The 24,727-nt window shown below is 47.2% G+C and overlaps 1 protein-coding gene across 2 annotated transcripts; it reads right to left on the minus strand.

The window, feature by feature from the left end:
• Positions 1-5,785: 5,785 nt before the first annotated feature.
• On the minus strand, positions 5,786-18,258 carry LOC118936724. Of its 2 annotated transcripts, XM_036933566.1 has the most exons (8): positions 17,777-18,258; positions 15,629-17,092; positions 15,216-15,391; positions 12,900-13,401; positions 12,310-12,400; positions 11,985-12,205; positions 10,614-10,725; positions 5,786-5,842 (listed from the first exon to the last, which is right to left on the minus strand). In XM_036933566.1, exons 2-7 carry the CDS (start codon positions 17,090-17,092, stop codon positions 10,627-10,629), a joined length of 2,553 nt encoding a protein of 850 aa, XP_036789461.1. In that variant the 5' UTR covers positions 17,777-18,258; the 3' UTR covers positions 5,786-5,842; positions 10,614-10,626. The 2 variants fall into 2 exon arrangements, with proteins under 2 accessions (XP_036789461.1, XP_036789460.1); XM_036933565.1 differs by lacking the exon at positions 5,786-5,842 and having other exon boundaries at positions 10,430-10,725; positions 17,777-18,257.
• Positions 18,259-24,727: the final 6,469 nt, after the last annotated feature.

Here is a 24,727-nt window from a genome sequence, read left to right on the forward strand (position 1 = left end):
CTTCAAAGAAAAAACAATAATAGCAATTTTCTATCATCCACTCAACTGAAATATTTTTAAAATATAATTGGATTGAAATACAAAAAAATAAAGTGCAAAAATCTATTAATCAAAAACAACACTTTGTTTAAGGAGAAGTAACATGCAGTGAAAACAAATATTAAATTTTAACTTTTAAACTTGAACTGAGTAAAAACTCTAAATATGTGATTGCACAGTAATGTTCACTTGTTTGAGGTTGAGGGTGATACTTGGTGGTGTCCCATCTTTTCCACAAGTTCATCAATGTTCGGGGTAAGGCTCTGAGCTGAAGAAATCCTCAGAATTGAGTGGAGGTGTTCAGCAGTAAGTCGACTTCTGTGTGATGTTTTGTTCAGGTTCATCAAAGAAAACAGTTGTTCACACAGGTATGTGCTGCCAAACATAGACAACGTTTGAGCAGCCTGGATGCGCAGCTGGGGCATTGTGCCGGGGAGGAAACGGGCGAACTCCGCAGCACCCACTGCCGCATATTTTGCCCTCAGTGCATCATTGCATTGGAGGTCAATCAACTCCATTTGGAGGTTTGGTGGTGAGCTTTCCACGTCAACAGCAAATGGGTTACCGAGCAGTTCCAACCTGCTTTTTTGTGCTTCAAAGTCAGCAAATCGGCGTCGAAAGTCAGCGGCAAGCATACCTATTTTATCAGCCAACTGTGTGCTCGGGAACGCACTGGTAGAGAGCTTCTCTTTCATGGTCTGGCAGCTGGGAAAGTGGCTCAAATTTTCTTTCCGCATCTGCGTCTCCCACAGAGTCAGTTTGGTTTTAAATGCCTTCACTGTACTGTACATATCAGAGATGACACGATCCCGACCCTGCAGCTGCAAGTTTATTGCATTCAGATGACTCGTAATGTCACACAGAAAAGCCATTTCACACAGAAACATTTCGTCTCGGAGTTGTGTTGTGTCTTTCCCTTTGCTGTCCAAGAACAGACAAATCTCCTCACGAAGCTCGAAACATCTTTGAAGCACCTTTCCCTGGCTTAGCCATCGCACCTCTGTGTGATAAGGCAAATCACCATGCTCCGTTTCTAACTCCGTCAGAAATGCCTTGAACTGGCGGTGATTCAAACCTTTGGCTCTGATAAAGTTAACTGTGCGCGTGATGATGCTCATTACATGCTCCATTTTCAAGGCTTTACCGCACAACGCTTCCTGGTGTATGATACAATGATAAGCTGTCAGCTCACCTGTCGCGTTTTCCTCTTGCATCTTTTCCCGTATCTTCGCCACCAGTCCGCTCCTGTGTCCACACATCGCAGGTGCTCCGTCGGTTGTCAAACCCACGAGTTTTTCCCAAGGCAGCTCCATCTCATTTACACATCTTGACACCTCTTCATACAAATCATGCCCCGTAGTTGTGCCATGCATAGGACGTAAAGCCAAAAACTCCTCTGTCACGCTTAGGTTGGAGTCCACTCCGCGGATGAAAATTGACAACTGGGCAATGTCAGAAATGTCGGTGCTCTCATCCACAGCCAAGGAATATGCAATAAAATCTTTTCCCTTTTTCACAAGCTGCTCTTTTAGATTGATGGACAACTGGTCACATTTAAAAAGAGTTGCCTTTTTTCTGGGCAAACTTCGTCACAAACTTTAATCATGCAGTTTTTGATGAAATCCCCCTCCGTAAATGGCCGGGCTGATTTAGCGATCTCTTCTGCCAAAATAAAACTGGCCTTGACAGCAGCCTGGCCTTGTGATTTGGCTTTTTTGAACAGAGCCTGTCGAGATTTGAGGCCTCGTTTTAATTCCTCTGCCTTTTGTAGCCTTTGTTCCATGTCCATATTCTTGTTTTTGTCCGCGTGTTTCGTTTCATAATGTCGTCTCAGATTATACTCTTTCAGTACCGCCACACTTTCTCCACACAGAAGACACACAGGTTTTCCAGCTACCTTCGTGAACATATACTCCGACTCCCACCTTGTTTGAAACCCCCGGTTCTCAGTATCCACCTTCCGTTTTGCCATTTTTGATGGGTATCTGAAAGTTAATTTTACTGTGATGCTGACGACTGCTGTGCCAATAAATATTGAAATGAAGCAGCCTACTGCTCGGTGCGTCACCTTTGCATTGTGGGAAATGTAGTATTGGTGCGTGTAAAAGATCTGCGGGCTGCCGGCTTGCTGCGGGCCGGTTCTAATAATAAATCAAGATCATCCCAGGGGCCGTAAAAAACCTTCTTGCGGGCCGGATGTGGCCCGCGGGCCTTGACTCTGACATATGTGGCCTAGAGGTAGGGTGCAAGTAGGGGATAGAGGTAGGGTGCAGGTAGGGGATAGAGGTAGGGTGCAGGGAGGGGCTAGCGGTAGGGTGCAGGTAAGGCCTAGAGGTAGGGTGCAGGTAGTGCCTAGAGGAATGATGCAGGTAGTGCCTAGAGGTAGGGGCTAGAAGTAGGGTGCAGGTAGGGGCTAGAGATATGGGTGCAGGTAGTGCCTAGAGGTTGGGTGCAGGAGTGCCTAGAGGTAGGGTGCAGGTAGGTGCTAGAGGTAGGGTGCAGGTAGGGGATAGAGGTAGGGTGCAGGTAGTGCCTAGAGGTAGGGTGCAGGTAGGTGCTAGAGGTAGGGTGCAGGTAGGGGATAGAGGTAGGGTGCAGGTATTGCCTAGAGGTAGGGTGCAGGTAGTGCCTAGAGGTAGGGTGCAGGTAGGTGCTAGAGGTAGGGTGCAGGTAGGGGATAGAGGTAGGGTGCAGGTAGTGCCTAGAGGTAGGGGATAGAGGTAGGGTGCAGGTAGTGTCTAGCGGTAGGGGCTAGAGGTAGGGTGCAGGTAGGGGCTAGAAGTAGGGTGCAGGTAGGGGCTAGAGGTAGGGTGCAAGTAGGGGCTAGAGGTAGGGTGCAAGTAGGGGATAGAGGTAGGTTGCAGGTAGTGCCTAGAGGTAGGGTGCAGGTAGTGCCTAGAGGTAGGGGCTAGAAGTAGGGTGCAGGTATGGGCTAGATATATGGGTGCAGGTAGTGCCGAGAGGTTGGGTGCAGGTAGTGCCTAGAGGTAGGGGCTAGAGTTAGGGTGCAGGTAGGGCCTAGAGGTAGGGTGCAGGTTGTGCCTAGAGGTAGGGTGCAGGTAGGGCCTAGAGGTAGGGTGCAGGTATTGCCTAGAGGTAGGGGCTAGAGGTAGGGTGCAGGTAGGTGCTAGAGGTAGGGTGCAGGTAGGGGCTAGAGGTAGGGTGCAGGTAGGGTGCAGGTATTGTTTAGAGGTAGGGCTAGAGGTAGGGTGCAGGTAGTGTCTAGAGGTAGGGTGCATGTAGTGTTTAGAGGTAGGGGCTAGAGGTAGGGTGCAGGCAGGGGCTAGAGGTAGGGTGCAGGTTGGGCATAGAGGTAGGGTGCAGGTAGTGCCTAGAGGAAGGGTGAAGGTAGTGCCTAGAGGTAGGGGCTAGAGGTAGGGTGCAGGTAGGGACTAGAGGTAGTGGCTAGTGGTAGGGTGCAGGTAGTGGCAAGAGGTAGGGGCTAGAGGTAGGGTTCAGGTAGGGGCTAGAGGTAGGGTGCAAGTAGGTGCTAGAAGGTAGGGTGCAAGTAGGGGCTAGAGGTAGGGTGCAGGTAGGGGCTAGAGGTAGGGTGCAGGTAGGGGATAGAGGTAGGGGCTAGAGGTAGGGTGCAGGTAATGCCTATAGGTAGGGGCTACAGGTAGGGGATACAGGTAGGGTGCAGGTAGGGCCTAAAGGTAGGGTGCAGGTAGGGGATAGAGGTAGGGGCTAGAGGTAGGGTGCAGGTAGTGCCTAGAGGTAGGGGATAGAGGTAGGGTACAGGTAGGTGATAGAGGTAGGGTGCAGGTAGGGGATAGAGGTAGGGTCCAGGTAGATCCTAGAGGTAGGGGCTAGAGGTAGGGTGCAGGGAGGGGCTAGAGCTAGGGTGCAGGGAGGGGCTAGAGGTAGGGTGCAGGTAGGGCCTAGAGGTAAGGTGCAGGTAGTGCCTAGAGGTAGGGTGAAGGTAGTGCCTAGAGTTAGGGGCTAGAGGTAGGGGCTAGAGGGAGGATGCAGGTAGGGGATAGAGGTAGGGTGCAGGTAGGGACAAGAGGTAGGGGCTAGAGGTAGGGTGCAGGTAGGGGCTAGAGGTAGGGTGCAGGTAGGGGCTAGAGGTAGGGTGCAAGTAGGGGCTAGAGGTAAGGTGCAAGTAGGGGATAGAGGTAGGGTGCAGGTAGTGCCTAGAGGTAGGGTGCAGGTAGTGCCTAGAGGTAGGGGCTAGAAGTAGGGTGCAAGTAGGGGCTAGGGATATTTGTGCAGGTAGTGCCTAGAGGTTGGGTGCAGGTAGTGCCTAGAGGTAGTGGCTAGAGGTAGGGTGCAGGTAGGGCCTAGAGGTAGGGTGCAGGTATTGCCTAGAGGTAGGCGCTAGAGGTAGGGTGCAGGTAGGTGCTAGAGGTAGGGTGCAGGTAGAGGTAGGGTGCAGGTAGGGCCTAGAGGTAGGGTGCAAGTTGGGCCTAGAGGTAAGGTGCAGGTAGTTCCTAGAGGTAGGGTGAAGGTAGTGCCTAGAGTTAGGGGCTAGAGGTAGGGGCTAGAGGGAGGATGCAGGTAGGGGATAGAGGTAGGGTGCAGGTAGGGACAAGAGGTAGGGGCTAGAGGTAGGGTGCAGGTAGGGCCTAGAGGTAGGGTGCAGGTATTGCCTAGAGGTAGGGGCTAGAGGTAGGGTGCAGCTAGGGGATAGAGGTAGGGTGCAGGTAGTGCCTAGAGGTAGGGGATAGAAGTAGGGTGCAGGTAGTGTCTAGAGGTAGGGGCTAGAGGTAGGGTGCAGGTAGGGTGCAGGTAGTGTTTAGAGGTAGGGCTAGAGGTAGGGTGCAGGTAGTGTCTAGAGGTAGGGTGCATGTAGTGTTTAGAGGTAGGGGCTAGAGGTAGGGTGCAGGCAGGGGCTAGAGGTAGGATGCAGGTAGGGGCTAGAGGTAGGGTGCAGGTAGTGTTTAGAGGTAGGGGCTAGAGGTAGGGTGCAGGTAGGGGCTAGAGGTAGTGTGCAGGTAGGGGCTAGAGGTAGGGTGCTGGTAGCGGATAGAGTTAGGGTGCAGGTAGGTGCTAGAGGTAGGGTGCAGGTAGGGGATAGAGGTAGGGTGCAGGTAGGGGCTAGAGGTAGGGTGCAGGTTGTGGCTAGAGGTAGGGTGCAGGTAGTGCCTAGATGTAGGGGATAGAGGGCGGGGTGCAGGTAGTGCCTAGGTTTAGGGTGCAGGGAGGGGCTAGAGCTAGGGTGCAGGGAGGGGCTAGAGGTAGGGTGCAGGTATTGCCTAGAGGTAGGGGCTAGAGGTAGGGTGCAGGTAGGTGCTATAGGTAGGGGCTAGAGGTAGGGTGCAGGTAGGGTGCAGGTAGTGTTTAGAGGTAGGGCTAGAGGTAGGGTGCAGGTAGTGTCTAGAGGTAGGGTGCAGGGAGGGGCTAGAGCTAGGGTGCAGGGAGGGGCTAGAGGTAGGGTGCAGGCAGTGGATAGAGGTAGGGTGCAGGTAGTGGTGGAAAAACGACTAATTATCATACTTGAGTAAGAGTAGATACCTTAATAGAAAATGACTCAAGTAAAAGTTATAATCACCCAGTAAAATACGACTTAGTGAAAGTCTAAAAGTATTTGGTTTTAAACATACGTAAGTATCAAAAGTAAATGGAATTGCTAAAATGTACTTAAGAATCAAAAGTAAAAGTATAAACCATTTCGAATTCCTTATATTAAGCAAACCAGACAGCACAATTGTATTTGTATTTTTATTGACAGATAGCCAGGTACACACTCCAACACATCATTTACAAACAAAGCATTTGTGTTTAGTGAGTCTGCCCTATCAGAGGCAGTAGGGATGACCAGGGAAGTTCTCTTGATAAGTATGTGAATTGGACCATTTTCCTGTCAAAATGTAACAAGTACTTTTGAGTGTCAGGGAAAATGTATGGAGTAACAAGTACATTATTTTCTTTAGGAATGTAGTGAAGTAAAAGTACAAGTAGGCAAAAATATGAATAGTAAAGTAAAGTACTGTCATGGCCAACATTTTTGAGAATGACACAAATATTAATTTCACAAAACCTGCTGCCTCAGTTTGAATGGTCAATTTGCATATACTCCAGAATGTTATGAAGAGTGATCAGATGAATTGCAATTAATTGCAAAGTCCCTCTTTGCCATGCAAATGAACTGAATCCCAAAACATATTGCCACTGCATTTCAGCACTGCCACAAAAGGACCAGCTGACATCATGTCAGTGATTCTCTCGTTAACACAGGTGTGAGTGTTGACGAGGACAAGGCTGGAGATCACTCTGTCATGCTGATTGAGTTCGAATAATAGACTGGAAGCTTCAAAAGGAGGGTGGTGCTTTGAATCCTTGTTCTTCCTCTGTCAGCCATGGTTATCTGCAAGGAAACATGTGGTGTCATCATTGCTTTGCACAAAAGGGCTTCACAGGCAAGGATATTGCTGCCAGTAAGATTGCACCTAAATCAACTATTTATCGGATCATCAAGAACTTCAAGGAGGGCAGTTCAATTGTTGCGAAGAAGGCTTCAGGGCGCCCAAGAAAGTCCAGCAAGCGCTGGGCTCACTCACAATTTTGCCTAAGAACACAGCCATGAATAAAGAATGGTACCAACACATCCTCCGAGAGCAACTTCTCCCAACCATCCAGAAACAGTTTGGTGACAAACAATGCCTTTTCCAGCATGATGGAGCACCTTGCCATATGCAAAAAGTGATAACTAAGTTGCTCGGGGAACAAAACATCAATATTTTGGGTCCATGGCCAGGAAACTCCCTAGAACTTAATCCCATTGAGAATTTGTGGTCAATCCTCAAGAGGCGGGTGGACAAACAAAAACCCACAATTTCTGACAAACTCCAAGTCTTGATTATACAAGAATGGGCTGCCATCAGTCAGGATGTGGCCCAGAAGTTAATTGACAGCATGCCAGGGTGGATTGCAGAGGTCTTGAAATAGAAGGGTCAACACTGCAAATTTTGACTCGTTGCATCAACTTCATGTAATTGTCAATAAAAGCATTTGACACTTATGAAATGCTTGTAATTATACTTCAGTATTCCATAGTAACATCTGACAAAAATATCTAAAGGCACTGAAGCAGCAAACTTTGTAGAAATTCATATTTGTGTCATTCTCAAAACTTTTGGCAGTACTTTAAAGTATTTTTACACCACTGGGTCCTGGTAGGGGCTAGAGGTAGGGTGCAGGTAGGGCCTAGAGGTAGGGTGCAGGTAGCCCCTAGAGGTAGGGTGCAGGTAGGGCCTAGAGGTAGGGTGCAGGTAGGGGCTAGAGGTAGGGTGCAGGTAGGGCCTAGAGGTAGGGTGCAGGTAGCCCCTAGAGGTAGGGTGCAGGTAGGGCCTAGAGGTAGGGTGCAGGTAGGGGCTAGAGGTAGGGTGCAGGTAGGGCCTAGAGGTAGGGTGCAGGTAGGGCCTAGAGGTAGGGTGCAGTTTAGGCCTAGAGGTAGGGTGCAGGTAGGGGCTAGAGGTAGGGTGCAGGTAGGGGCTAGAGGTAGGGTGCAGGTAGGGGCTAGAGGTAGGGTGCAGGTAGGGGCTAGAGGTAGGGTGCAGGTAGGGGCTAGAGGTAGGGTGCAGGTAGGGGATAGAGGTAGGGTGCAGGTAGGGGATAGAGGTAGGGTGCAGTTTAGGCCTAGAGGTAGGGTGCAGGTAGGGGCTAGAGGTAGGGTGCAGGTAGGGGCTAGAGGTAGGGTGCAGGTAGGGGCTAGAGGTAGGGTGCAGGTAGGGGCTAGAGGTAGGGTGCAGGTAGGGCCTAGAGGTAGGGTGCAGGTAGGGGCTAGAGGTAGGGTGCAGGTAGGGCCTAGAGGTAGGGTGCAGTTTAGGCCTAGAGGTAGGGTGCAGGTAGGGGCTAGAGGTAGGGTGCAGGTAAGGGCTAGAGGTAGGGTGCAGGTAGGGGCTAGAGGTAGGGTGCAGGTAGGGCCTAGAGGTAGGGTGCAGGTAGGGCCTAGATGTAGGGTGCAGGTAGGGCCTAGAGGTAGGGTGCAGGTAGGGCCTAGAGGTAGGGTGCAGGTAGGGGGTAGAGGTAGGGTGCAGGTAGGGGCTAGAGGTAGGGTGCAGGTAGGGGCTAGAGGTAGGGTGCAGGTAGGGCCTAGAGGTAGGGTGCAGGTAGGGCCTAGATGTAGGGTGCAGGTAGGGCCTAGAGGTAGAGTGCAGGTAGGGCCTAGAGGTAGGGTGCAGGTAGGGGCTAGAGGTAGGGTGCAGGTAGGGGCTAGAGGTAGGGTGCAGGTAGGGCCTAGAGGTAGGGTGCAGGTAGGGCCTAGATGTAGGGTGCAGTTTGGGCCTAGAGGTAGGGTGCAGGTAGGGGCTAGAGGTAGGGTGCATGTAGGGCCTAGAGGTAGGGTGCAGTTTAGGCCTAGAGGTAGGGTGCAGGTAGGGGCTAGAGGTAGGGTGCAGGTAGGGCCTAGAGGTAGGGTGCAGGTAGGGCCTAGAGGTAGGGTGCAGGTAGGGCCTAGAGGTAGGGTGCAGTTTAGGCCTAGAGGTAGGGTGCAGGTAGGGGCTAGAGGTAGGGTGCAGGTAGGGCCTAGAGGTAGGGTGCAGGTAGGGGCTAGAGGTAGGGTGCAGGTAGGGCCTAGAGGTAGGGTGCAGTTTAGGCCTAGAGGTAGGGTGCAGGTAGGGCCTAGAGGTAGGGTGCAGGTAGGGCCTAGAGGTAGGGTGCAGTTTAGGCCTAGAGGTAGGGTGCAGGTAGGGGCTAGAGGTAGGGTGCAGGTAGGGCCTAGAGGTAGGGTGCAAGTAGGGGCTAGAGGTAGGGTGCAGGTAGGGGCTAGAGGTAGGGTGCAGGTAATGCCTAGAGGTAGGGGCTAGAGGTAGGGTGCAGGTAGGTGCTAGAGGTAGGGTGCAGGTAATGCCTTGAGGTAGGGTGCAGGTAATGCCTTGAGGTAGGGTGCAGGTAATACCTAGAGGTAGGGGCTAGAGGTAGGGGATACAGGTAGGGTGCAGGTAGGGCCTAAAGGTAGGGTGCAGGTAGGGGCTAGAGGTAGGGTGCAAGTAGTGCCTAGAGGTAGGGGATAGAGGTAGGGTGCAGGTAGGTGATAGAGGTAGGGTGCAGGTAGGGGATAGAGGTAGGGTGCAGGTAGATCCTAGAGGTAGGGGCTAGAGGTAGGGTGCAGGTAGGGCCTAGAGGTAGGGTGCAGGTTGGGCCTAGAGGAAGGGTGCAGGTAGTGCCTAGAGGTAGGGTGAAGGTAGTGCCTAGAGGTAGGGGCTAGAGGTAGGGTGCAGGTAGGGGATAGAGGTAGGGGCTAGAGGTAGGATGCAGGTAGGGGATAGAGGTAGGGTGCAGGTAGGGACAAGAGGTAGGGGCTAGAGGTAGGGTGCAGGCAGGGGCTAGAGGTAGGGTGCAGGTAGGGGCTAGAGGTAGGGTGCAAGTAGGGGCTAGAGGTAGGGTGCAAGTAGGGGATAGAGGTAGGGTGCAGGTAGTGCCTAGAGGTAGGGTGCAGGTAGTTTCTAGAGGTAGGGGCTAGAAGTAGGGTGCAGGTAGGGGCTAGAGATATGGGTGCAGGTAGTGCCTAGAGGTTGGGTGCAGGTAGTGCCTAGAGGTAGGGGCTAGAGGTAGGGTGCAGGTAGGGCCTAGAGGTAGGGTGCAGGTTGTGCCTAGAGGTAGGGTGCAGGTAGGGCCTAGAGGTAGGGTGCAGGTTTTGCCTAGAGGTAGGGGCTAGAGGTAGGGTGCAGGTAGAGCTTAGAGGTAGGGTGCAGGTAGGGGATAGAGGTAGGGTGCAGGTAGGGCCTAGAGGTAGGGTGCAGGTAGGGGATAGAGGTAGGGTGCAGGAAGGGCCTAGAGGTAGGGTGCTGGTAGGGCCTAGAGGTAGGGTGCAGGTAGGGCCTAGAGGTAGGGTGCAGGTAGAGCTTAGAGGTAGGGTGCAGGTACGGGATAGAGGAATGGTGCAGTTAGGTAATAGAGGTAGGGTGCAGGTAAGGGATAGAGGTAGGGTGCAGGTAGGGTCTAGAGGTAGGGTGCAGGTAGGGGATAGAGGTAGGGGGCAGGAAGGGCCTAGAGATAGGGTGCAGGAAGGGCCTAGAGGTAGGGTGCAGGTAGGGCCTAGAGGTAGGGTGCAGGTAGGGCCTAGAGGTAGGGTGCAGGTAGAGCTTAGAGGTAGGGTGCAGGTAGGGGATAGAGGTAGGGTGCAGGAAGGGCCTAGAGGTAGGGTGCAGGTAGGGCCTAGAGGTAGGGTGCAGGTAGGGGATAGAGGTAGGGTGCAGGTAGGGCCTAGAGGTAGGGTGCAGGTAGGGGATAGAGGTGGGGTGCAGGTAGTGCCTAGAGGTAGGGTGCAGGTAGGGGATAGAGGTAGGGTGCCGGTAGGGCCCAGAGGTAGGGTGCAGGTAGGGGATAGAGGTAGGGTGCAGGTAGGGTATAGAGGTAGGGTGCAGGAAGGGCCTAGAGGTAGGGTGCAGGTAGGGAATAGAGGTAGGGTGCAGGTAGGGGATAGAGGTAGGGTGCAGGTAGGGCCTAGAGGTAGGGTGCAGGAAGGGCCTAGAGGTAGGGTGCAGGTAGGGGATAGAGGTAGGGTGCAGGAAGGGCCTAGAGGTAGGGTGCAGGTAGGGGATAGAGGTAGGGTGCAGGTAGGGCCTAGAGGTAGGGTGCAGGTAGGGGCTAGTAGAAGGAGCTATGGGTTACTATTTGATCACCAAGACCTAGTTCTCATCACTATTGAATCTTCTTCTTGGTTTTGTCTCTCAGGACTGCCATGAACTTGGACAGAGGCGGCTTAGGACTTGAATCTGGCTTTCTGCTGCATTCAGTAGTCTGTGAGAGAGAGAAGAGAGAGAGGGAATCATTTTGAAATCTTTGGAGGACCGAATCGGTCTCTGCCAATAGTTAGGTTTCCATCCAATTTGTGACAGATGTTCGTTCATCTGTTCAAAAATTCTAGAATCTGCATAAAAACAATTTAAGCATTTTCCCACCAGAGATGTTTCCTTTAAATTGACTTGTTGTGGATAAAAAGCTGTGCGTGATGACATAGTTCACGTAAAAATAAGTTCCATCGCATTTTCAACTCCACTGACGGTTTTGTGAAAACATTTCTTGCATTAGACTGTATAGTGAATGTGCCCACTCTTGTTTTGGCACGTGCTCTCTAGCCAACAGTTAGATACAGATACAGTGCTGTTTTAGTATACATTATGAGATTATTATGGACAAAAATAACCAGATTATTTTGATTTGTCAAACCAGGATCAAGCTCATCACTGTGCACTTTCCCCACCATGTAGAGTTCATCATCATTTATTTAATCCGTAGCCTAATAAACTGCATGTTTTCCCGAGTCACAGTGGGAGGACCATACCACATATAACCTGAATCCAAGTTTACGTCGATATGATGGTTATTATATCAATATCTGCAAATAAAGGTGTATTTATTGTCACATGCACAAGTACAGTGAAATGCTTACTTTCTAGCACAATGAACTACAGTTAAATGAACACTGTCTCAGAGGCTGGCTACTGAAAAGTGTTGAAAACTCCCCAACACCTCATAATAGTCAGATCTCTCACTTCTTATGACCCTCAATCATTTCACCATACAACACCATAGACTTGTACTTTAATCAATCCATTTATTCAGATCTTACAGAATCTCATTCAGACAACACGGATGTTGATATGATGGGTTATTATGTCGATATCTGATTATAAAAGGTGCTTCCACTGCCATTTCTCACATTATTCATTTTACAGACACAAAAAGATCCCACCTTACCTAGCGTATTTTGTTTTGTCGACATTTGGAAAGTTTACCGACAAATGTGTTGTGTCCATCAGGCATGTCCTGACATCTTTGTGCTTTACTTGCATAACAAGGTTGGATGGAAACCTGGCTAGTGATGCTAATTTACATTATTACATTCAGTAATAAGCAACAGTCTGTATGAAATTACACCCTATTCCCGTAGTACACTAGGGAGTAGAGTGCCATTTCAGACACACTTCAGAGACACATGTTAATGTTACAGTGTTCAAAAATGTTGCCAAGTGTTACGGGGTCAAATGAACTCTGACCTTAACGGAGAAGTTGCCCTGTGTCGGTGTTGTCCCAGAGTCGTGTTCTTCAGCGGACGGAGGGATGCTGTAGAAAACAGAGGACGGAAAGACATAGGAGGGAGAGGAGCAGGAAGAGGAGGAAGAAGGGAGTGATGTGGGAGAGAGGGTGGGAGGAGGAGAGGGTTTGAGGAATTTGATTTCCGGGGCTTTGATTGCAGTGCGTCTTATCTTGAAGGTCTCTGTTTCAGGAAAGAAGGAGAGAACAGCAGACATGTTTTTTATATTTCAGCGTCTCAGCTTTTGTCCAAATCTTTCATCTCATTTTCCAGTCATTCAATCTTACTTCTCGTCTTTAGCCCCGGAAGTCTGTGCTTTCTCTTTTTGCTCAGATTAATTTTATGTTTCTGAGCAGAACTGTCCAGAACTCCAAGTGACTGAGAGAGAGAGAGAGAGAGAGAGAGAGAGAGAGAGAGAGAGAGAGAGAGAGAGAGAGAGAAAGAAAGAAAGAGAGAGCGAGAGAGAGAATAAGAACAAGAGAGTGAGAGAGAGAGAGAGAGAGAGAGAGAGAGAGAGAATAAGAACAAGAGAGTGTGTGAGAGAGAGAGAGAGAGAGAGAGAGAGAGAGAGAGAGAGAGAGAATAAGAACAAGAGAGTGAGATTTTTCAGTGAGTGTTTATATACCAGGGCTCTCCAACCCTGTTCCTGCAGTGCTACTGTCCTGTAGGTGTTCAACCCTAATCTAGAGCACCTGCTTTTAATAATTAGCTGGCTGATAAGATGAAGATGAATCAGGTTAGTTACAACTGGGGTTGGAGCAAAAAACCTACAGGGAGTTATGTCTCCAGGAACAGGGTTGGACAGAGGCCTATAGACAGAGGCCTACAACTGCACTTTAAATGACTACAATGCCCACAATCCCACCGTGTGGCTCACCTTAACACAGGAGAAGTCAAGATGGTCCTTTGATTGGTTCCTTATGGGGGACTTAGAGTCATGGATGTCCTTAGATATGGGTCTGGAGTGGTCCAACTCACTCTCCTCCGCTGCATCATTGTCCAATAGTATCTTCGGTTTGATGACAGCAATTGCATCAGCTCCAGTGTCATTGTTGTTGTCTACTTCCTGTTGTCTGTTGTCCGATTGGTTGTCCACAATCTCATTCGAACTTGATTGGCTGAAGTGAACATCCTCATATAAAGAATGGCCTATGTCCTCGTGGTTATGTTGAACGTCGTTGGGGAGATGCAACTCTGGTTCAGTCTTTAATTGGTCGCCTTCATCACCACCGTGTTGGCTAGCAGCCTCTGATTGGTAAACGGACAGTGAGGGGGCGGGACTGTCCTTAATGGACAGGAATGGTGACCACTCCTCTCCTGTTAGAATCTCGTCCACCAAGCTGATGGGACTGAAGTTGAACTTGAAAGAGCTGAAGGAGCTGTAAAATAGAGGCGGAAAAACATCGAAGTCAATGGTTTCGTCACAAAATAGCACCCTATTTCCAATATAGTGCATTACATTTGAACAGGGCACTGATCAAACGTAGTGCACTATACACCATATTCCCTATAAAGTGCACTACAGTTGACCTATTAGTGCACTATATAGGGAATAGGGTGCCATTTGGGGAACAACATATATATTATGTCATCTGTCATGGGTTGATGAAACCAGTGGTCACATTTCTTTAAACAAATATATATAATAACACTTTTCACAAGTATGTGGTACATTTTCACAACTCTAGTTTGTAAAAAAAACTCAAAACATATCATCTAAAAAGCAATTATTTCAAAACTTTAACACCTTCAATTGACAAAGTACAACACACAACATTACACAGTCACTTTTTCACCACACTTAATCAGTGTTTAATCTAGAAACACAAGTTTCACATTGTAATACATGTTCATATAAAGTAATAGCCTTTCACAATGCAGTGTTCACATTACTTTTGATATGATTCTGTTCTCATTTGTTAAAATACATTGTTCTGTTACTTAATCCAACTGCTCTTAATTGATCATCACTTCAACATTTGGTAAACCTATATTCTAATTTTGAGAACTACAGAATAAAAATGCATGTTTGTAAAGTATAAACATATAAAGTATGATATACACTGAGTGTACAAAACATTAGGAGCACCTTAATAATATTGAGTTAAACCTACTTTTGACCCTCAGAACAGCCTCAATTTGTCGGGGGCATTGACTTTACAAGGTGTCGAAAGCATTCCACAGGGATGCTAACCCTTGTTGACACCAATGCTTCCCACAGTTGTGTCAAGTTGGCTGGATGTCCTTTGGTTGGTGGACCATTCTTGATACGCATGGAAAACTGTTGAGCATGAAAAACCCAGCAGCATTGCAGTTCTTGACACACTCAAACTGGAGCACCTGGCACCTACTACCATGACCCATTCCAAGGCACTTAAATCTTTTGTCTTGCCCATTCACCCTCTGAATGGCACACACACACAATCCATGTCTCATAAAAATCCTTCTTTAACCTGCCTCCCCTTCATCTACGCTGATTGAAGTGGATTTAACAAGTGACATCAATAAGGGATCATAGCTTTCACCTGCTCAGTCTATGTCATGGAAAGGGATGCATACTGTAATGTACAATTATGATGAGGACTATAATGATTTTACTCTACAGTAAGTTTAAAATATATATATCTGTCAATGACAAGAACAAAGATGTACTGTATGCAAAAAATGCATCACCTACACAGTAAGAATGGATCCAGAATAATGTTATTTTTGCAGGGGGGGGGGGGGGGGGGGGGGGACGTTCACACTGATCCTACAATGCTGCACATCTCATTGAGTTCCTCCTGTAAAGGAGAAGGGATCACCTATGTCGTTGTGTGGGACAATTCACCAAATACTTGTGTAAATAGCACCAAAGCGATTGGAGAAAAAAAAAAACAGAGATTGCAAAAATGCCACTTGACTGGACTAACAGCTCGGAGCACAGAATGTGCATGTGGTGACTTCAGGGCACCCAGGAAGTCATGACAGCTATGGGGAAGTAGTGTCTGAGTTACTGTAACTTCATCAACATAACACACACACAGAGACCAAGGAATGTGTGAGCTCTGCTATGGCAAGCACAGTGCCTTAAGTAAAGTCAAGGATAAAGAGAGGGTGTGGTGGATGCAAACTCCCCAAGACTCCCTTTCCATCACCACTGAAAACATCTCTCTCTCCTCCTACTCTTACTCCCTCTCATTCTGTCTCTCACCTCTGAAAACGTGCACGCTGTCCCACAGGCTTCCTCTCCGTCTCAGCTTGGCTGGGCGGCTCCATCGTCGGTGGAGCAGCCTCACTACTCCTCTTCTCCTCTTCGTCCTCCTCTTCCTCTATGACGGACATTTTAGTATGCAACCTGACTGAATATCGATCTTGACGAAGGTTCCCCTGTCAAACAGAGACCACAGCAAAGAATCACACCGTGGTCACCCTAAAAAAAAGAGGGTGACTTCGTTCTTAATCAATGTCAGATAGTCCGACTGGGTGTCGATCTTGGTCGAGGTTCACCTGTTATAACATAACAGGGTAATATTTGATTCATCATTTAATGTCAGATAGTTCATTGTAGTAAAAGAGAGAATACAAACGCAATGTTGTCGCATTAAATGAGCAAGAAAGACTTACCAATGGCATTTCGCTCTCCACCTCTTTTTCTCCGTCGTCCTCCTGAATCTCTCCATTCCGTCTCTTCTCCTCTCGACTCTGCTTCCATCTGCTCATCATCTTCTTGGCAAATTTCTTCACCTTTCCTCCCTTCATTGTCTTAATATTCGGGTGTTTCGACCCAAGCACACCCCCACCCCCCCATGTTGCAGCGTCCTGAACCACAACTTCATGTGTGCCTTCTAAATTCCTCCCCTCTTCCATCAAACCTCCCTCCTCCGTGTTACACCTAAACTCGGCAGGGGTTCTGGAGCTCTCGCTCCCATCTGCGATGTGTTCGCTAGGCTCTGGTGGTTCTCTGACTCCCTCTGTCTCTGGAGGTATAGACTGGAGGTCAGGGGGGATGTCTCTCGTTTCAGACCCAGAAGAGGCACTTCCATCTGGACTGTCCTGGGCTCTCCTCTCAGGTCCCTGGGGCAGAGATCTGTTTCTGTGTGGAGGTTTGGGTATAAGCGGCTTGGGTGCGATCGATTCCAATGGTTTGGGTACCCCCATTACCCCCATCCCCACCGGCTCAGAGGCTTTAGGGGGGCGCCCTATATCCTTCCCCCTCAGCTGGGAAGGGTCCTGTGTTGCCACGGACACAGTCGTCTCCAACTGCTGCACCCCCCCACCCCTCTGTGCTGTAGAGTCCAGAGTAGGATCCAGAAGGGGCTGTGAGAATCGGCGTTCTGACTTGAGGATGACAGCTGAGTACATAGACAGCCTATCCCCTGAGGATGACAGCATATCCTCCTCCTGGCCTCCAGGCCCTCTCCCATGCCCTGTAGGCCTCAGCTCACAGCCTGCGCCCTCGCCTACCACTCTCCCCAACACAGGGACACTCTGGCTAGGGTCGAGGGCTGGTGGAGGGGGCAGCGGCGGTGGCCCTGTAGGGTGTAGTGGTGGTTTAGCCTTCCTCTTGGGGGGAACGGGGGGAGGCGGTGGTCTGGCATCCAGGCCAGGGGGACAGGGTAGCAACTGCCTTCTCTCCCATCTGGGAACCACAGCAGGGGGTTCGCTGGTTTCCTCTTTCTCCTCGTCGACCAGTTTTTTCGATCCTGCATCCAAAAATAGAATGCCGGAATTCCCCTCTACTCTCTCCTCTGAATCCCTGTCTGATGATTCCAGATCGTTGTCCCTCTCAGTCAGAACTTCCAATTGTGGATCATTATCATCATCAACATGATCACCATTATCATCAATCACTGAAACAAGCTTCCCTTGGAATATGAGCTCTGCATTATTGTGGTCCTGAGGGGTCACATAGAATCCCCTGTCTGTTTCCACTGAGGTTCTGAGGTGTTGGGGTGTGTTAGGGTGTGTGTTACGGTGCGTGTTAGGGTGTATGTTAGGAGGTTGATCCGTGTCTTCTGCAGTGCTCAGTCTGAGCAGCATGGACTGGATCAGAGATATACTTCCAGAGTGACTGTCTGCCTCAGACATCTAGAGAGAGAGAAATACAGAGATTTTTAATGTGTCCCAAATGGCACTTTATTCCCTTTATAGTGCACTACTATTAACTAGGTCCCATTCCAGATAGAGTGCCCATAGGGCTCTGGTCAAAAAGAGGTGCACTACATAAGGAATACGGTGCTATTTTGGAGGCATACAGAGTGTTGTTTCATAACCACATCCCTACAGTAATAATACACTCAGTGTCTGTTTGTCCGTCCGTCCGTCCCTCGACCTGTCTGTCAGCCTGTCTCTGACCAGTGTGTGTCAAAGTCAGCACAGGTCATTGATGGCATGATTTCACAGAAATATTGACTTAGTTTTATCAACAGAAGCTATTCACAGTTTGGATTCACTCATAATGTCCTATATGCCCCTACAGAAGCTGTACAACAACCCGTTGATGTTACTACATCCTCTCTCTCTCAGTGTTATGTTCATTCATTTCAATCACTGCAACTTTACAGTTCTTTAGAGATTTATTAGACTTAGGGTTGCAAAAATGTTGGTAAATTCCCAGGTTCTATTGAAATTCTAGTTGGAATATTCCCGGAATCAGGAGAGAATAAACAGGGAATCCGGAGATCTCCAACCAGGATTTCTGGAAAACTCCGGAACTTTGGGAAAGTTAACAGAATTTTACACCCCTAATTAGACTTAGTATATTTCTCTTACCGCTGTTCTATTCTCTTCCTCCGTGTTTTCTTCCCTTCATCCTCTTCTCCTCGAGCCCTCTTTGCATTGAAAGCTTTCCTCAGCTGCTTTCTTTTAGTCCCTCTCTCTCTCTTTCCCACATGTGTTCCTAAGAGACACAACTCTAACATGTCCGGCCTCTCTCTTCCCTCCTGCCTTCTCCCTCTGCGTGCTCGTGCATGTGTGTGTGTGTGTGTAATAATATCCTCATTGAAACTGCCAAAACCAGTCCTCCCCCATTCCGCTTGTCAGTGACTCAAAGTTTAACATGGCATGGAATGCTATATTAAAGACACAGTTTCGGTGATTGTGGCCCACCTTATCGCAGTGCGTGCATGGTTCCTCACACTCCTTAGCCAAATGTCCTGGCTTGCTACAGTTGTAACATTTAGGTCCCTCTCTGTCTTCTCTCTTCAGAGTTCTTTGTCTTTTCTCACCTCCACCCTTTTCTACCTCTATCCACTTTCTCAATAAGGTTGCTAAATCCTCTTCCTCCTTAGAAGCTCCCTTTTTCTTGGCCTCCTCCTCTCTTTTTCTAGCTTGAGCCAGCCAAATACGAGCGGCGTCGAACCCTTCTGTCCGTTGCTTCTCTACCTTGTCCCCACAAACCCTATTTATTGATTAATCATTGATTCCAGTTTTTCTATATTTAAAGGTCAGTCAAATTCATACTTCTTCCTCCACTTTAAACAGAAATAGACATTTATTTTATCCTTTAACTGCATATACCGCTCATCTCCTGTTAATTCCGGAACCTCCTTTGAGGATTTACTGCCCATTGTTAGTAAAACCTTGTAGTTACTATGCTTATTCTCATAATCTATGTGTATGTATTTCTATGATCTATGTATGTGCTCTTTTCCCGTTATCCAATTACTATAGTTGCTCTCCTGCCTGACTATGTGTGTGTCTCTATAATCTCTTACTCAATTGCCCTCAACCTTTGCTAATGTGTATATCTCCTTTCCGTTAGTTTACATAGGTAGTGTCCACTGATAGTCTTGGTGGTAGCCACTGATACCTCGTGTCATCACGGACCTGGTTTACATTGGTACTGCAGATACCACGTGTCATTATGGACTTTCTTCTGTTGCCTTGGTGGCTCTACACCCAATTCCTATTTTCCAATTACCTAGAATACTACCTATATCAGGGTTCTCTACACAAAATTCTAAAAATAGGTCACCAGGTAAGAATGCCCTGTGGGAATTTTAAAATCAACACCTAAACTACACACAAACAATCAAATATATTTCTGAATGTAGCCTGAGCGTCAATTTCCCAAATTCGTGAATAAAGATTTACTGACCTTCGTCACGTAGACTGGGAAAAGCAATGTAGGTTAGGTCTCGTCACCACCTGTCATGTACCAGTTCACCACTGGCCTGAAATAAACCCTCAATTCAGAGGTCAGGTCTTTGTCTTAAGGATCCTGGATCCGCCCGTGCACGGTTTTCAGCAGTTCCTTGGAACGGCAGAGGCAGATATTGAGATCCGGCTCGAAGGACCAAATTGTTACGAGAATTATGTTCTTAATGTTCATAAACCACTTCAATTAAACTACTCAGTCTGCAACCCCAGAATTTGTAAGTTTCTGGTTGAATGAAACAGACGGAGGCCCAGCTACGATAGTCAACATTTTTATTCATGAGAGGGCTTGTCCGTTGTACAAAACTATTAATTTTATACTCGCTCCTTACGCACTTACATTCACACACAAACAGTAGGTATCCTACGCACATACTGTATCACTACCCAGCCGACAAAGATTAGGGAGACCGTGGGAAGCACTCCCTGCCCTCTCCCAAATCCCTCAGAGGCCCCTAGCAAGGTCGGCACCGAATTTTGCTCAGACAGTCTGTGTTTAAGATACTATAAAGATATATTGTACAGATATATAATTTGACTGACTAAACCTAAACAAAACCATCAGATAATAATTGTATGATTCTAATCAATTTCATACCGTTATAAGATTTCAGAGTGGAATTATTTGATCCTTATCTTTCAACATTTAAATTACTTTAACACCTATAAATTCATACAGCCAGAAAGTGAGCGGAGTTTGCCGTTCAATATGTGACTACAGCTGTCCTCTCCACTCAGGGGAAAGGTATAAGTCCAAGGTGAGCCATCAAGACATTACTCCATTTGAAAGACAAAAGCAATAAGGAATTTCTCTCATCTCAAATGCGGCCTACCACGTTCATGCTAACCACAGCCAGCCATGGGCTGCAAGCGGTTTTATTTTATAAATACCTTTTTTATTTATTTTATTGTACCTTTATTTAACCAGGTAGGCCAGTTGAGAACAAGTTCTCATTTACAACTACGACCTGGCCAAGATAAAGCAACGCAGTGCGACAAAAACAACAACACAGAGTTACACATAAACAAACGTACAGTCAATAACACAAAATAAAAGAAAATTCAAAAAATCTATGTACAGTGTGTGCAAATGTAGAAGAGTAGGGAGGTAGGCAATAAATAGGACCTAGAGGCGAAAATAATTACAATTTAGCATTAATACTGGAATACCTTAAATTTGTTTGATCTTAATTTGATTTGATTTATTTGCCAATTTAAAAACACAATACGTGGACATACACGTGGACATAACGCATTTAAAATCTTTGAGGATGACACAAAAAGTGATACAGTGCCTTGCGAAAGTATTCGGCCCCCTTGAACTTTGCGACCTTTTGCCACATTTCAGGCTTCAAACATAAAGATATAAAACTGTATTTTTTTGTGAAGAATCAACAACAAGTGGGACACAATCATGAAGTGGAACGACATTTATTGGATATTTCAAACTTTTTTAACAAATCAAAAACTGAAAAATTGGGCGTGCAAAATTATTCAGCCCCTTTACTTTCAGTGCAGCAAACTCTCTCCAGAAGTTCAGTGAGGATCTCTGAATGATCCAATGTTGACCTAAATGACTAATGATGATAAATACAATCCACCTGTGTGTAATCAAGTCTCCGTATAAATGCACCTGCACTGTGATAGTCTCAGAGGTCCGTTAAAAGCGCAGAGAGCATCATGAAGAACAAGGAACACACCAGGCAGGTCCGAGATACTGTTGTGAAGAAGTTTAAAGTCGGATTTGGATACAAAAAGATTTCCCAAGCTTTAAACATCCCAAGGAGCACTGTGCAAGCGATAATATTGAAATGGAAGGAGTATCAGACCACTGCAAATCTACCAAGACCTGGCCGTCCCTCTAAACTTTCAGCTTATACAAGGAGAAGACTGATCAGAGATGCAGCCAAGAGGCCCATGATCACTCTGGATGAACTGCAGAGATCTACAGCTGAGGTGGGAGACTCTGTCCATAGGACAACAATCAGTCGTATATTGCACAAATCTGGCCTTTATGGAAGAGTGGCAAGAAGAAAGACATTTCTTAAAGATATCCATAAAAAGTGGTGTTTAAAGTTTGCCATAAGCCACCTGGGAGACACACCAAACATGTGGAAGAAGGTGCTCTGGTCAGATGAAACCAAAATTAAACTTTTTGGCAACAATGCAAAACGTTATGTTTGGCGTAAAAGCAACACAGCTGAACACACCATCCCCACTGTCAAACATGGTGGTGGCAGCATCATGGTTTGGGCCTGCTTTTCTTCAGCAGGGACAGGGAAGATGGTTAAAATTGATGGGAAGATGGATGGAGCCAAATACAGGACCATTCTGGAAGAAAACCTGATGGAGTCTGCAAAAGACCTGAGACTGGGACGGAGATTTGTCTTCCAACAAGACAATGATCCAAAACATAAAGCAAAATCTACAATGGAATGGTTCAAAAATAAACATATCCAGGTGTTAGAATGGCCAAGTCAAAGTCCAGACCTGAATCCAATCGAGAATCTGTGGAAAGAACTGAAAACTGCTGTTCACAAATGCTCTCCATCCAACCTCACTGAGCTCGAGCTGTTTTGCAAGGAGGAATGGGAAAAAATGTCAGTCTCTCGATGTGCAAAACTGATAGAGACATACCCCAAGCGACTTACAGCTGTAATCGCAGCAAAAGGTGGCGCTACAAAGTATTATCTTAAGGGGGCTGAATAATTTTGCACGCCCAATTTTTCAGTTTTTGATTTGTTAAAAAAGTTTGAAATATCCAATAAATGTCGTTCCACTTCATGATTGTGTCCCACTTGTTGTTGATTCTTCACAAAAAAATACAGTTTTATATCTTTATGTTTGAAGCCTGAAATGTGGCAAAAGGTCGCAAAGTTCAAGGGGGCCGAATACTTTCGCAAGGCACTGTATACCTAATAATTCACAGTCTAAGTAGATTAATTATAAACTCAGCAAAAAAAGAAACGTCCTCTCACAGTCAACTTCATTTATTTTCAGCAAACTTAACATGTGTAAATATTTGTATGAACATAACAAGAGTGAATAACTGAGACATAAACTGAACAAGTTCCACAGACATGTGACTAACAGAAATGGAATAATATGTCCATGAACAAATGGGGGGTCAAAAGTAACAGTCAGTATCTGGTGTGGCCACCAGCTGCATTAAGCACTGCAGTGCATCTCCTCCTCATGGACTGCACCAGATTTGCCAGTTCTTGCTGTGAGATGTTACCCCACTCTTCCACCAAGGCACCTGCAAGTTCCCGGACATTTCTGGGGGGGAATTGCCCTAGCCCTCACCCTCTGATCCAACAGGTCCCAGACGGGCTCAATGGGATTGAGATCCGGGCTTTTCGCTGGCGACGCCAGAACACAGACATTCCTGTCTTGCAGGAAATCACGCACAGAACGAGCAGTATGGATTGAGATTGAGATTGCCTGCAATGACAACAAGCTCAGTTCGATGATGCTATGACACACCGCCCCAGACCATGACGGACCCTCCACCTCCACCCCCCAGAGTACAGGCCTCGGTGTAACGCTCATTCCTTCGACTATAAGCGCGAATCCGACCATCACCCCTGGAATCAGACCATCACCCCTGAGACAAAACCGCGACTCGTCAGCGAAGAGCACTTTTTGGCAGTCCTGTCTGATCCAGCGATGGTGGGTTTGTGCCCATAGGTGACGTTGTTGCCGGTGATGTCTGGTGAGGACCTGCCTTACAACAGGCCTACAAGCCCTCAGTCCAGCCTCTCTCAGCCTATTGCGGACAGTCTGAGCACTGATGGAGAGACTGTGCGTTCCTACTGTAACTCGGGCAGTTGTTGTTGCCATCCTCTACCTGTCCCGCAGGTTTGATGTTTGGATATACCGATCCTATGCAGGTGTTGTTACACGTGCTCTGCCACTGCGAGGACGATCAGCTGTCCATCCTGTCTCCCTGTAGCGCTGTCTTAGGCGTCTCACAGTACGGACATTGCAATTTATTGCCCTGGCCACATCTGCAGTCCTCATGCCTACTTGTGTCATTCCTAAGGCATGTTCACACAGATGAGCAGGGACCCTGGGCATCTTATTTTGGTGTTTTTCAGAGTCAGTAGAAAGGCCTCTTTAGTGTCCTAAGTTTTCATAACTGTGACCTTAATTGCCCACTGTCTGTAAGCTGTTATTGTCTTAATGACCGTTCCACAGGTGCATGTTCATTCATTGTTTATGGGATCAATGAACAAGCATGGGAAACCGTGTTTAAACCCTTTACAATGAAGATCTGTGAAGTTATTTGTATTTTTACGAATTATCTTTGAAAGACAGGGTGCTGAAAAAGGGACCTCCTTTTCCGCAGCAACCAGTGATCCAGGTCAACAGCATCAATATCACAGTATAAACTTTACGTCCGTCCCCTCGCCCCGACCTGGGCGCGAACCAGGAACGCTCTGCACACGTCAACAGTCATCCTCGAAGCATCGTTACCCATCGCTGCACAAGTTGTGTTAGTGTTGTGGAGTAACTACAATGTTGTTGATCCATCCTCAGTTTTCTTCTATCACAGCCATTAAACTCTAACTATTTTAAAGTCACCATTGGCCTCATGGTGAAATCCTTGAGCAGTTTCTTTCCTCTCTGGCAACTCAAATCAAATCTTATTGGTCACATACACATGTTTAGCAGATGTTATTGCGATGGAGCGAAATGCTTGTGTTTCTAGCTCTGACAGTGGCGCTGTTGCACCTTCTTCACAGCACCGTCTGTGTGGGTGGACCACCTTCCCCAGTCCTGAGTTAGGAAGGACACCTGTATCTTTGTAGTGACTGGGTGTATTGACACACAATTCAAAGTGTAATGAAAAACTTCACCATGCTCAAATGGAGGCTGTAACACAACAAAATGTGGAAAAAGTCAAGAGGTGTGGATATTTTCTGAAGGGACTGTAAATAGATGGAGCACCAATTCGCTAGCCTGGATTTTGGATAATGCATAGTGGGTCATTCAATGGAGTCAATAGACTTAATTTGAAGTGTTCAAATATGGAACCAAAGCGTTTGAACATGTTTTGTTCTCATCTGTTCATCCACCAGATTGGAATGCAAAGTTTGTTTGCTCAAGTAAGTAATGTTACAGCTTTCTTCATTTGTGTGTAGTTTTACTTGTGTAATGCATTAACATAAAACACGACAATATCGCAAGCTAGATAGCTAGCCTAGCTAGTTAACAATACTTGGTTAACATGCTAATGTTAGATGGCTTGCTAATGTTAGCTGCTTAGCTAGCTTGAAACATGAACTTGGCAGTTGCTAGCAAGCTAAATTATGGGGAAAATGTTATTAAGTTGGCTAGTTTGCTATCCGATTGTGTCCTTGCTAGCAATCTTGCTAACAACATTGACTAACGTTATATGCACATTCAGAGAGAGACACTACAACTGGCCAACGGTGCCAAGTTTGGGCCGCAGACATGAAGGTAAGAACATAACTGTTACCAATTGAAATGTTTTTATAGACTGTCACAATAAATGTATATATAAAAAATATAGGGGGTGGGGGAGGGAAATATGTTAAC

Source organism: Oncorhynchus mykiss, chromosome 10, assembly GCF_013265735.2.
Source record: "Oncorhynchus mykiss isolate Arlee chromosome 10, USDA_OmykA_1.1, whole genome shotgun sequence".
Taxonomy (NCBI): Eukaryota; Metazoa; Chordata; class Actinopteri; order Salmoniformes; family Salmonidae; genus Oncorhynchus; species Oncorhynchus mykiss.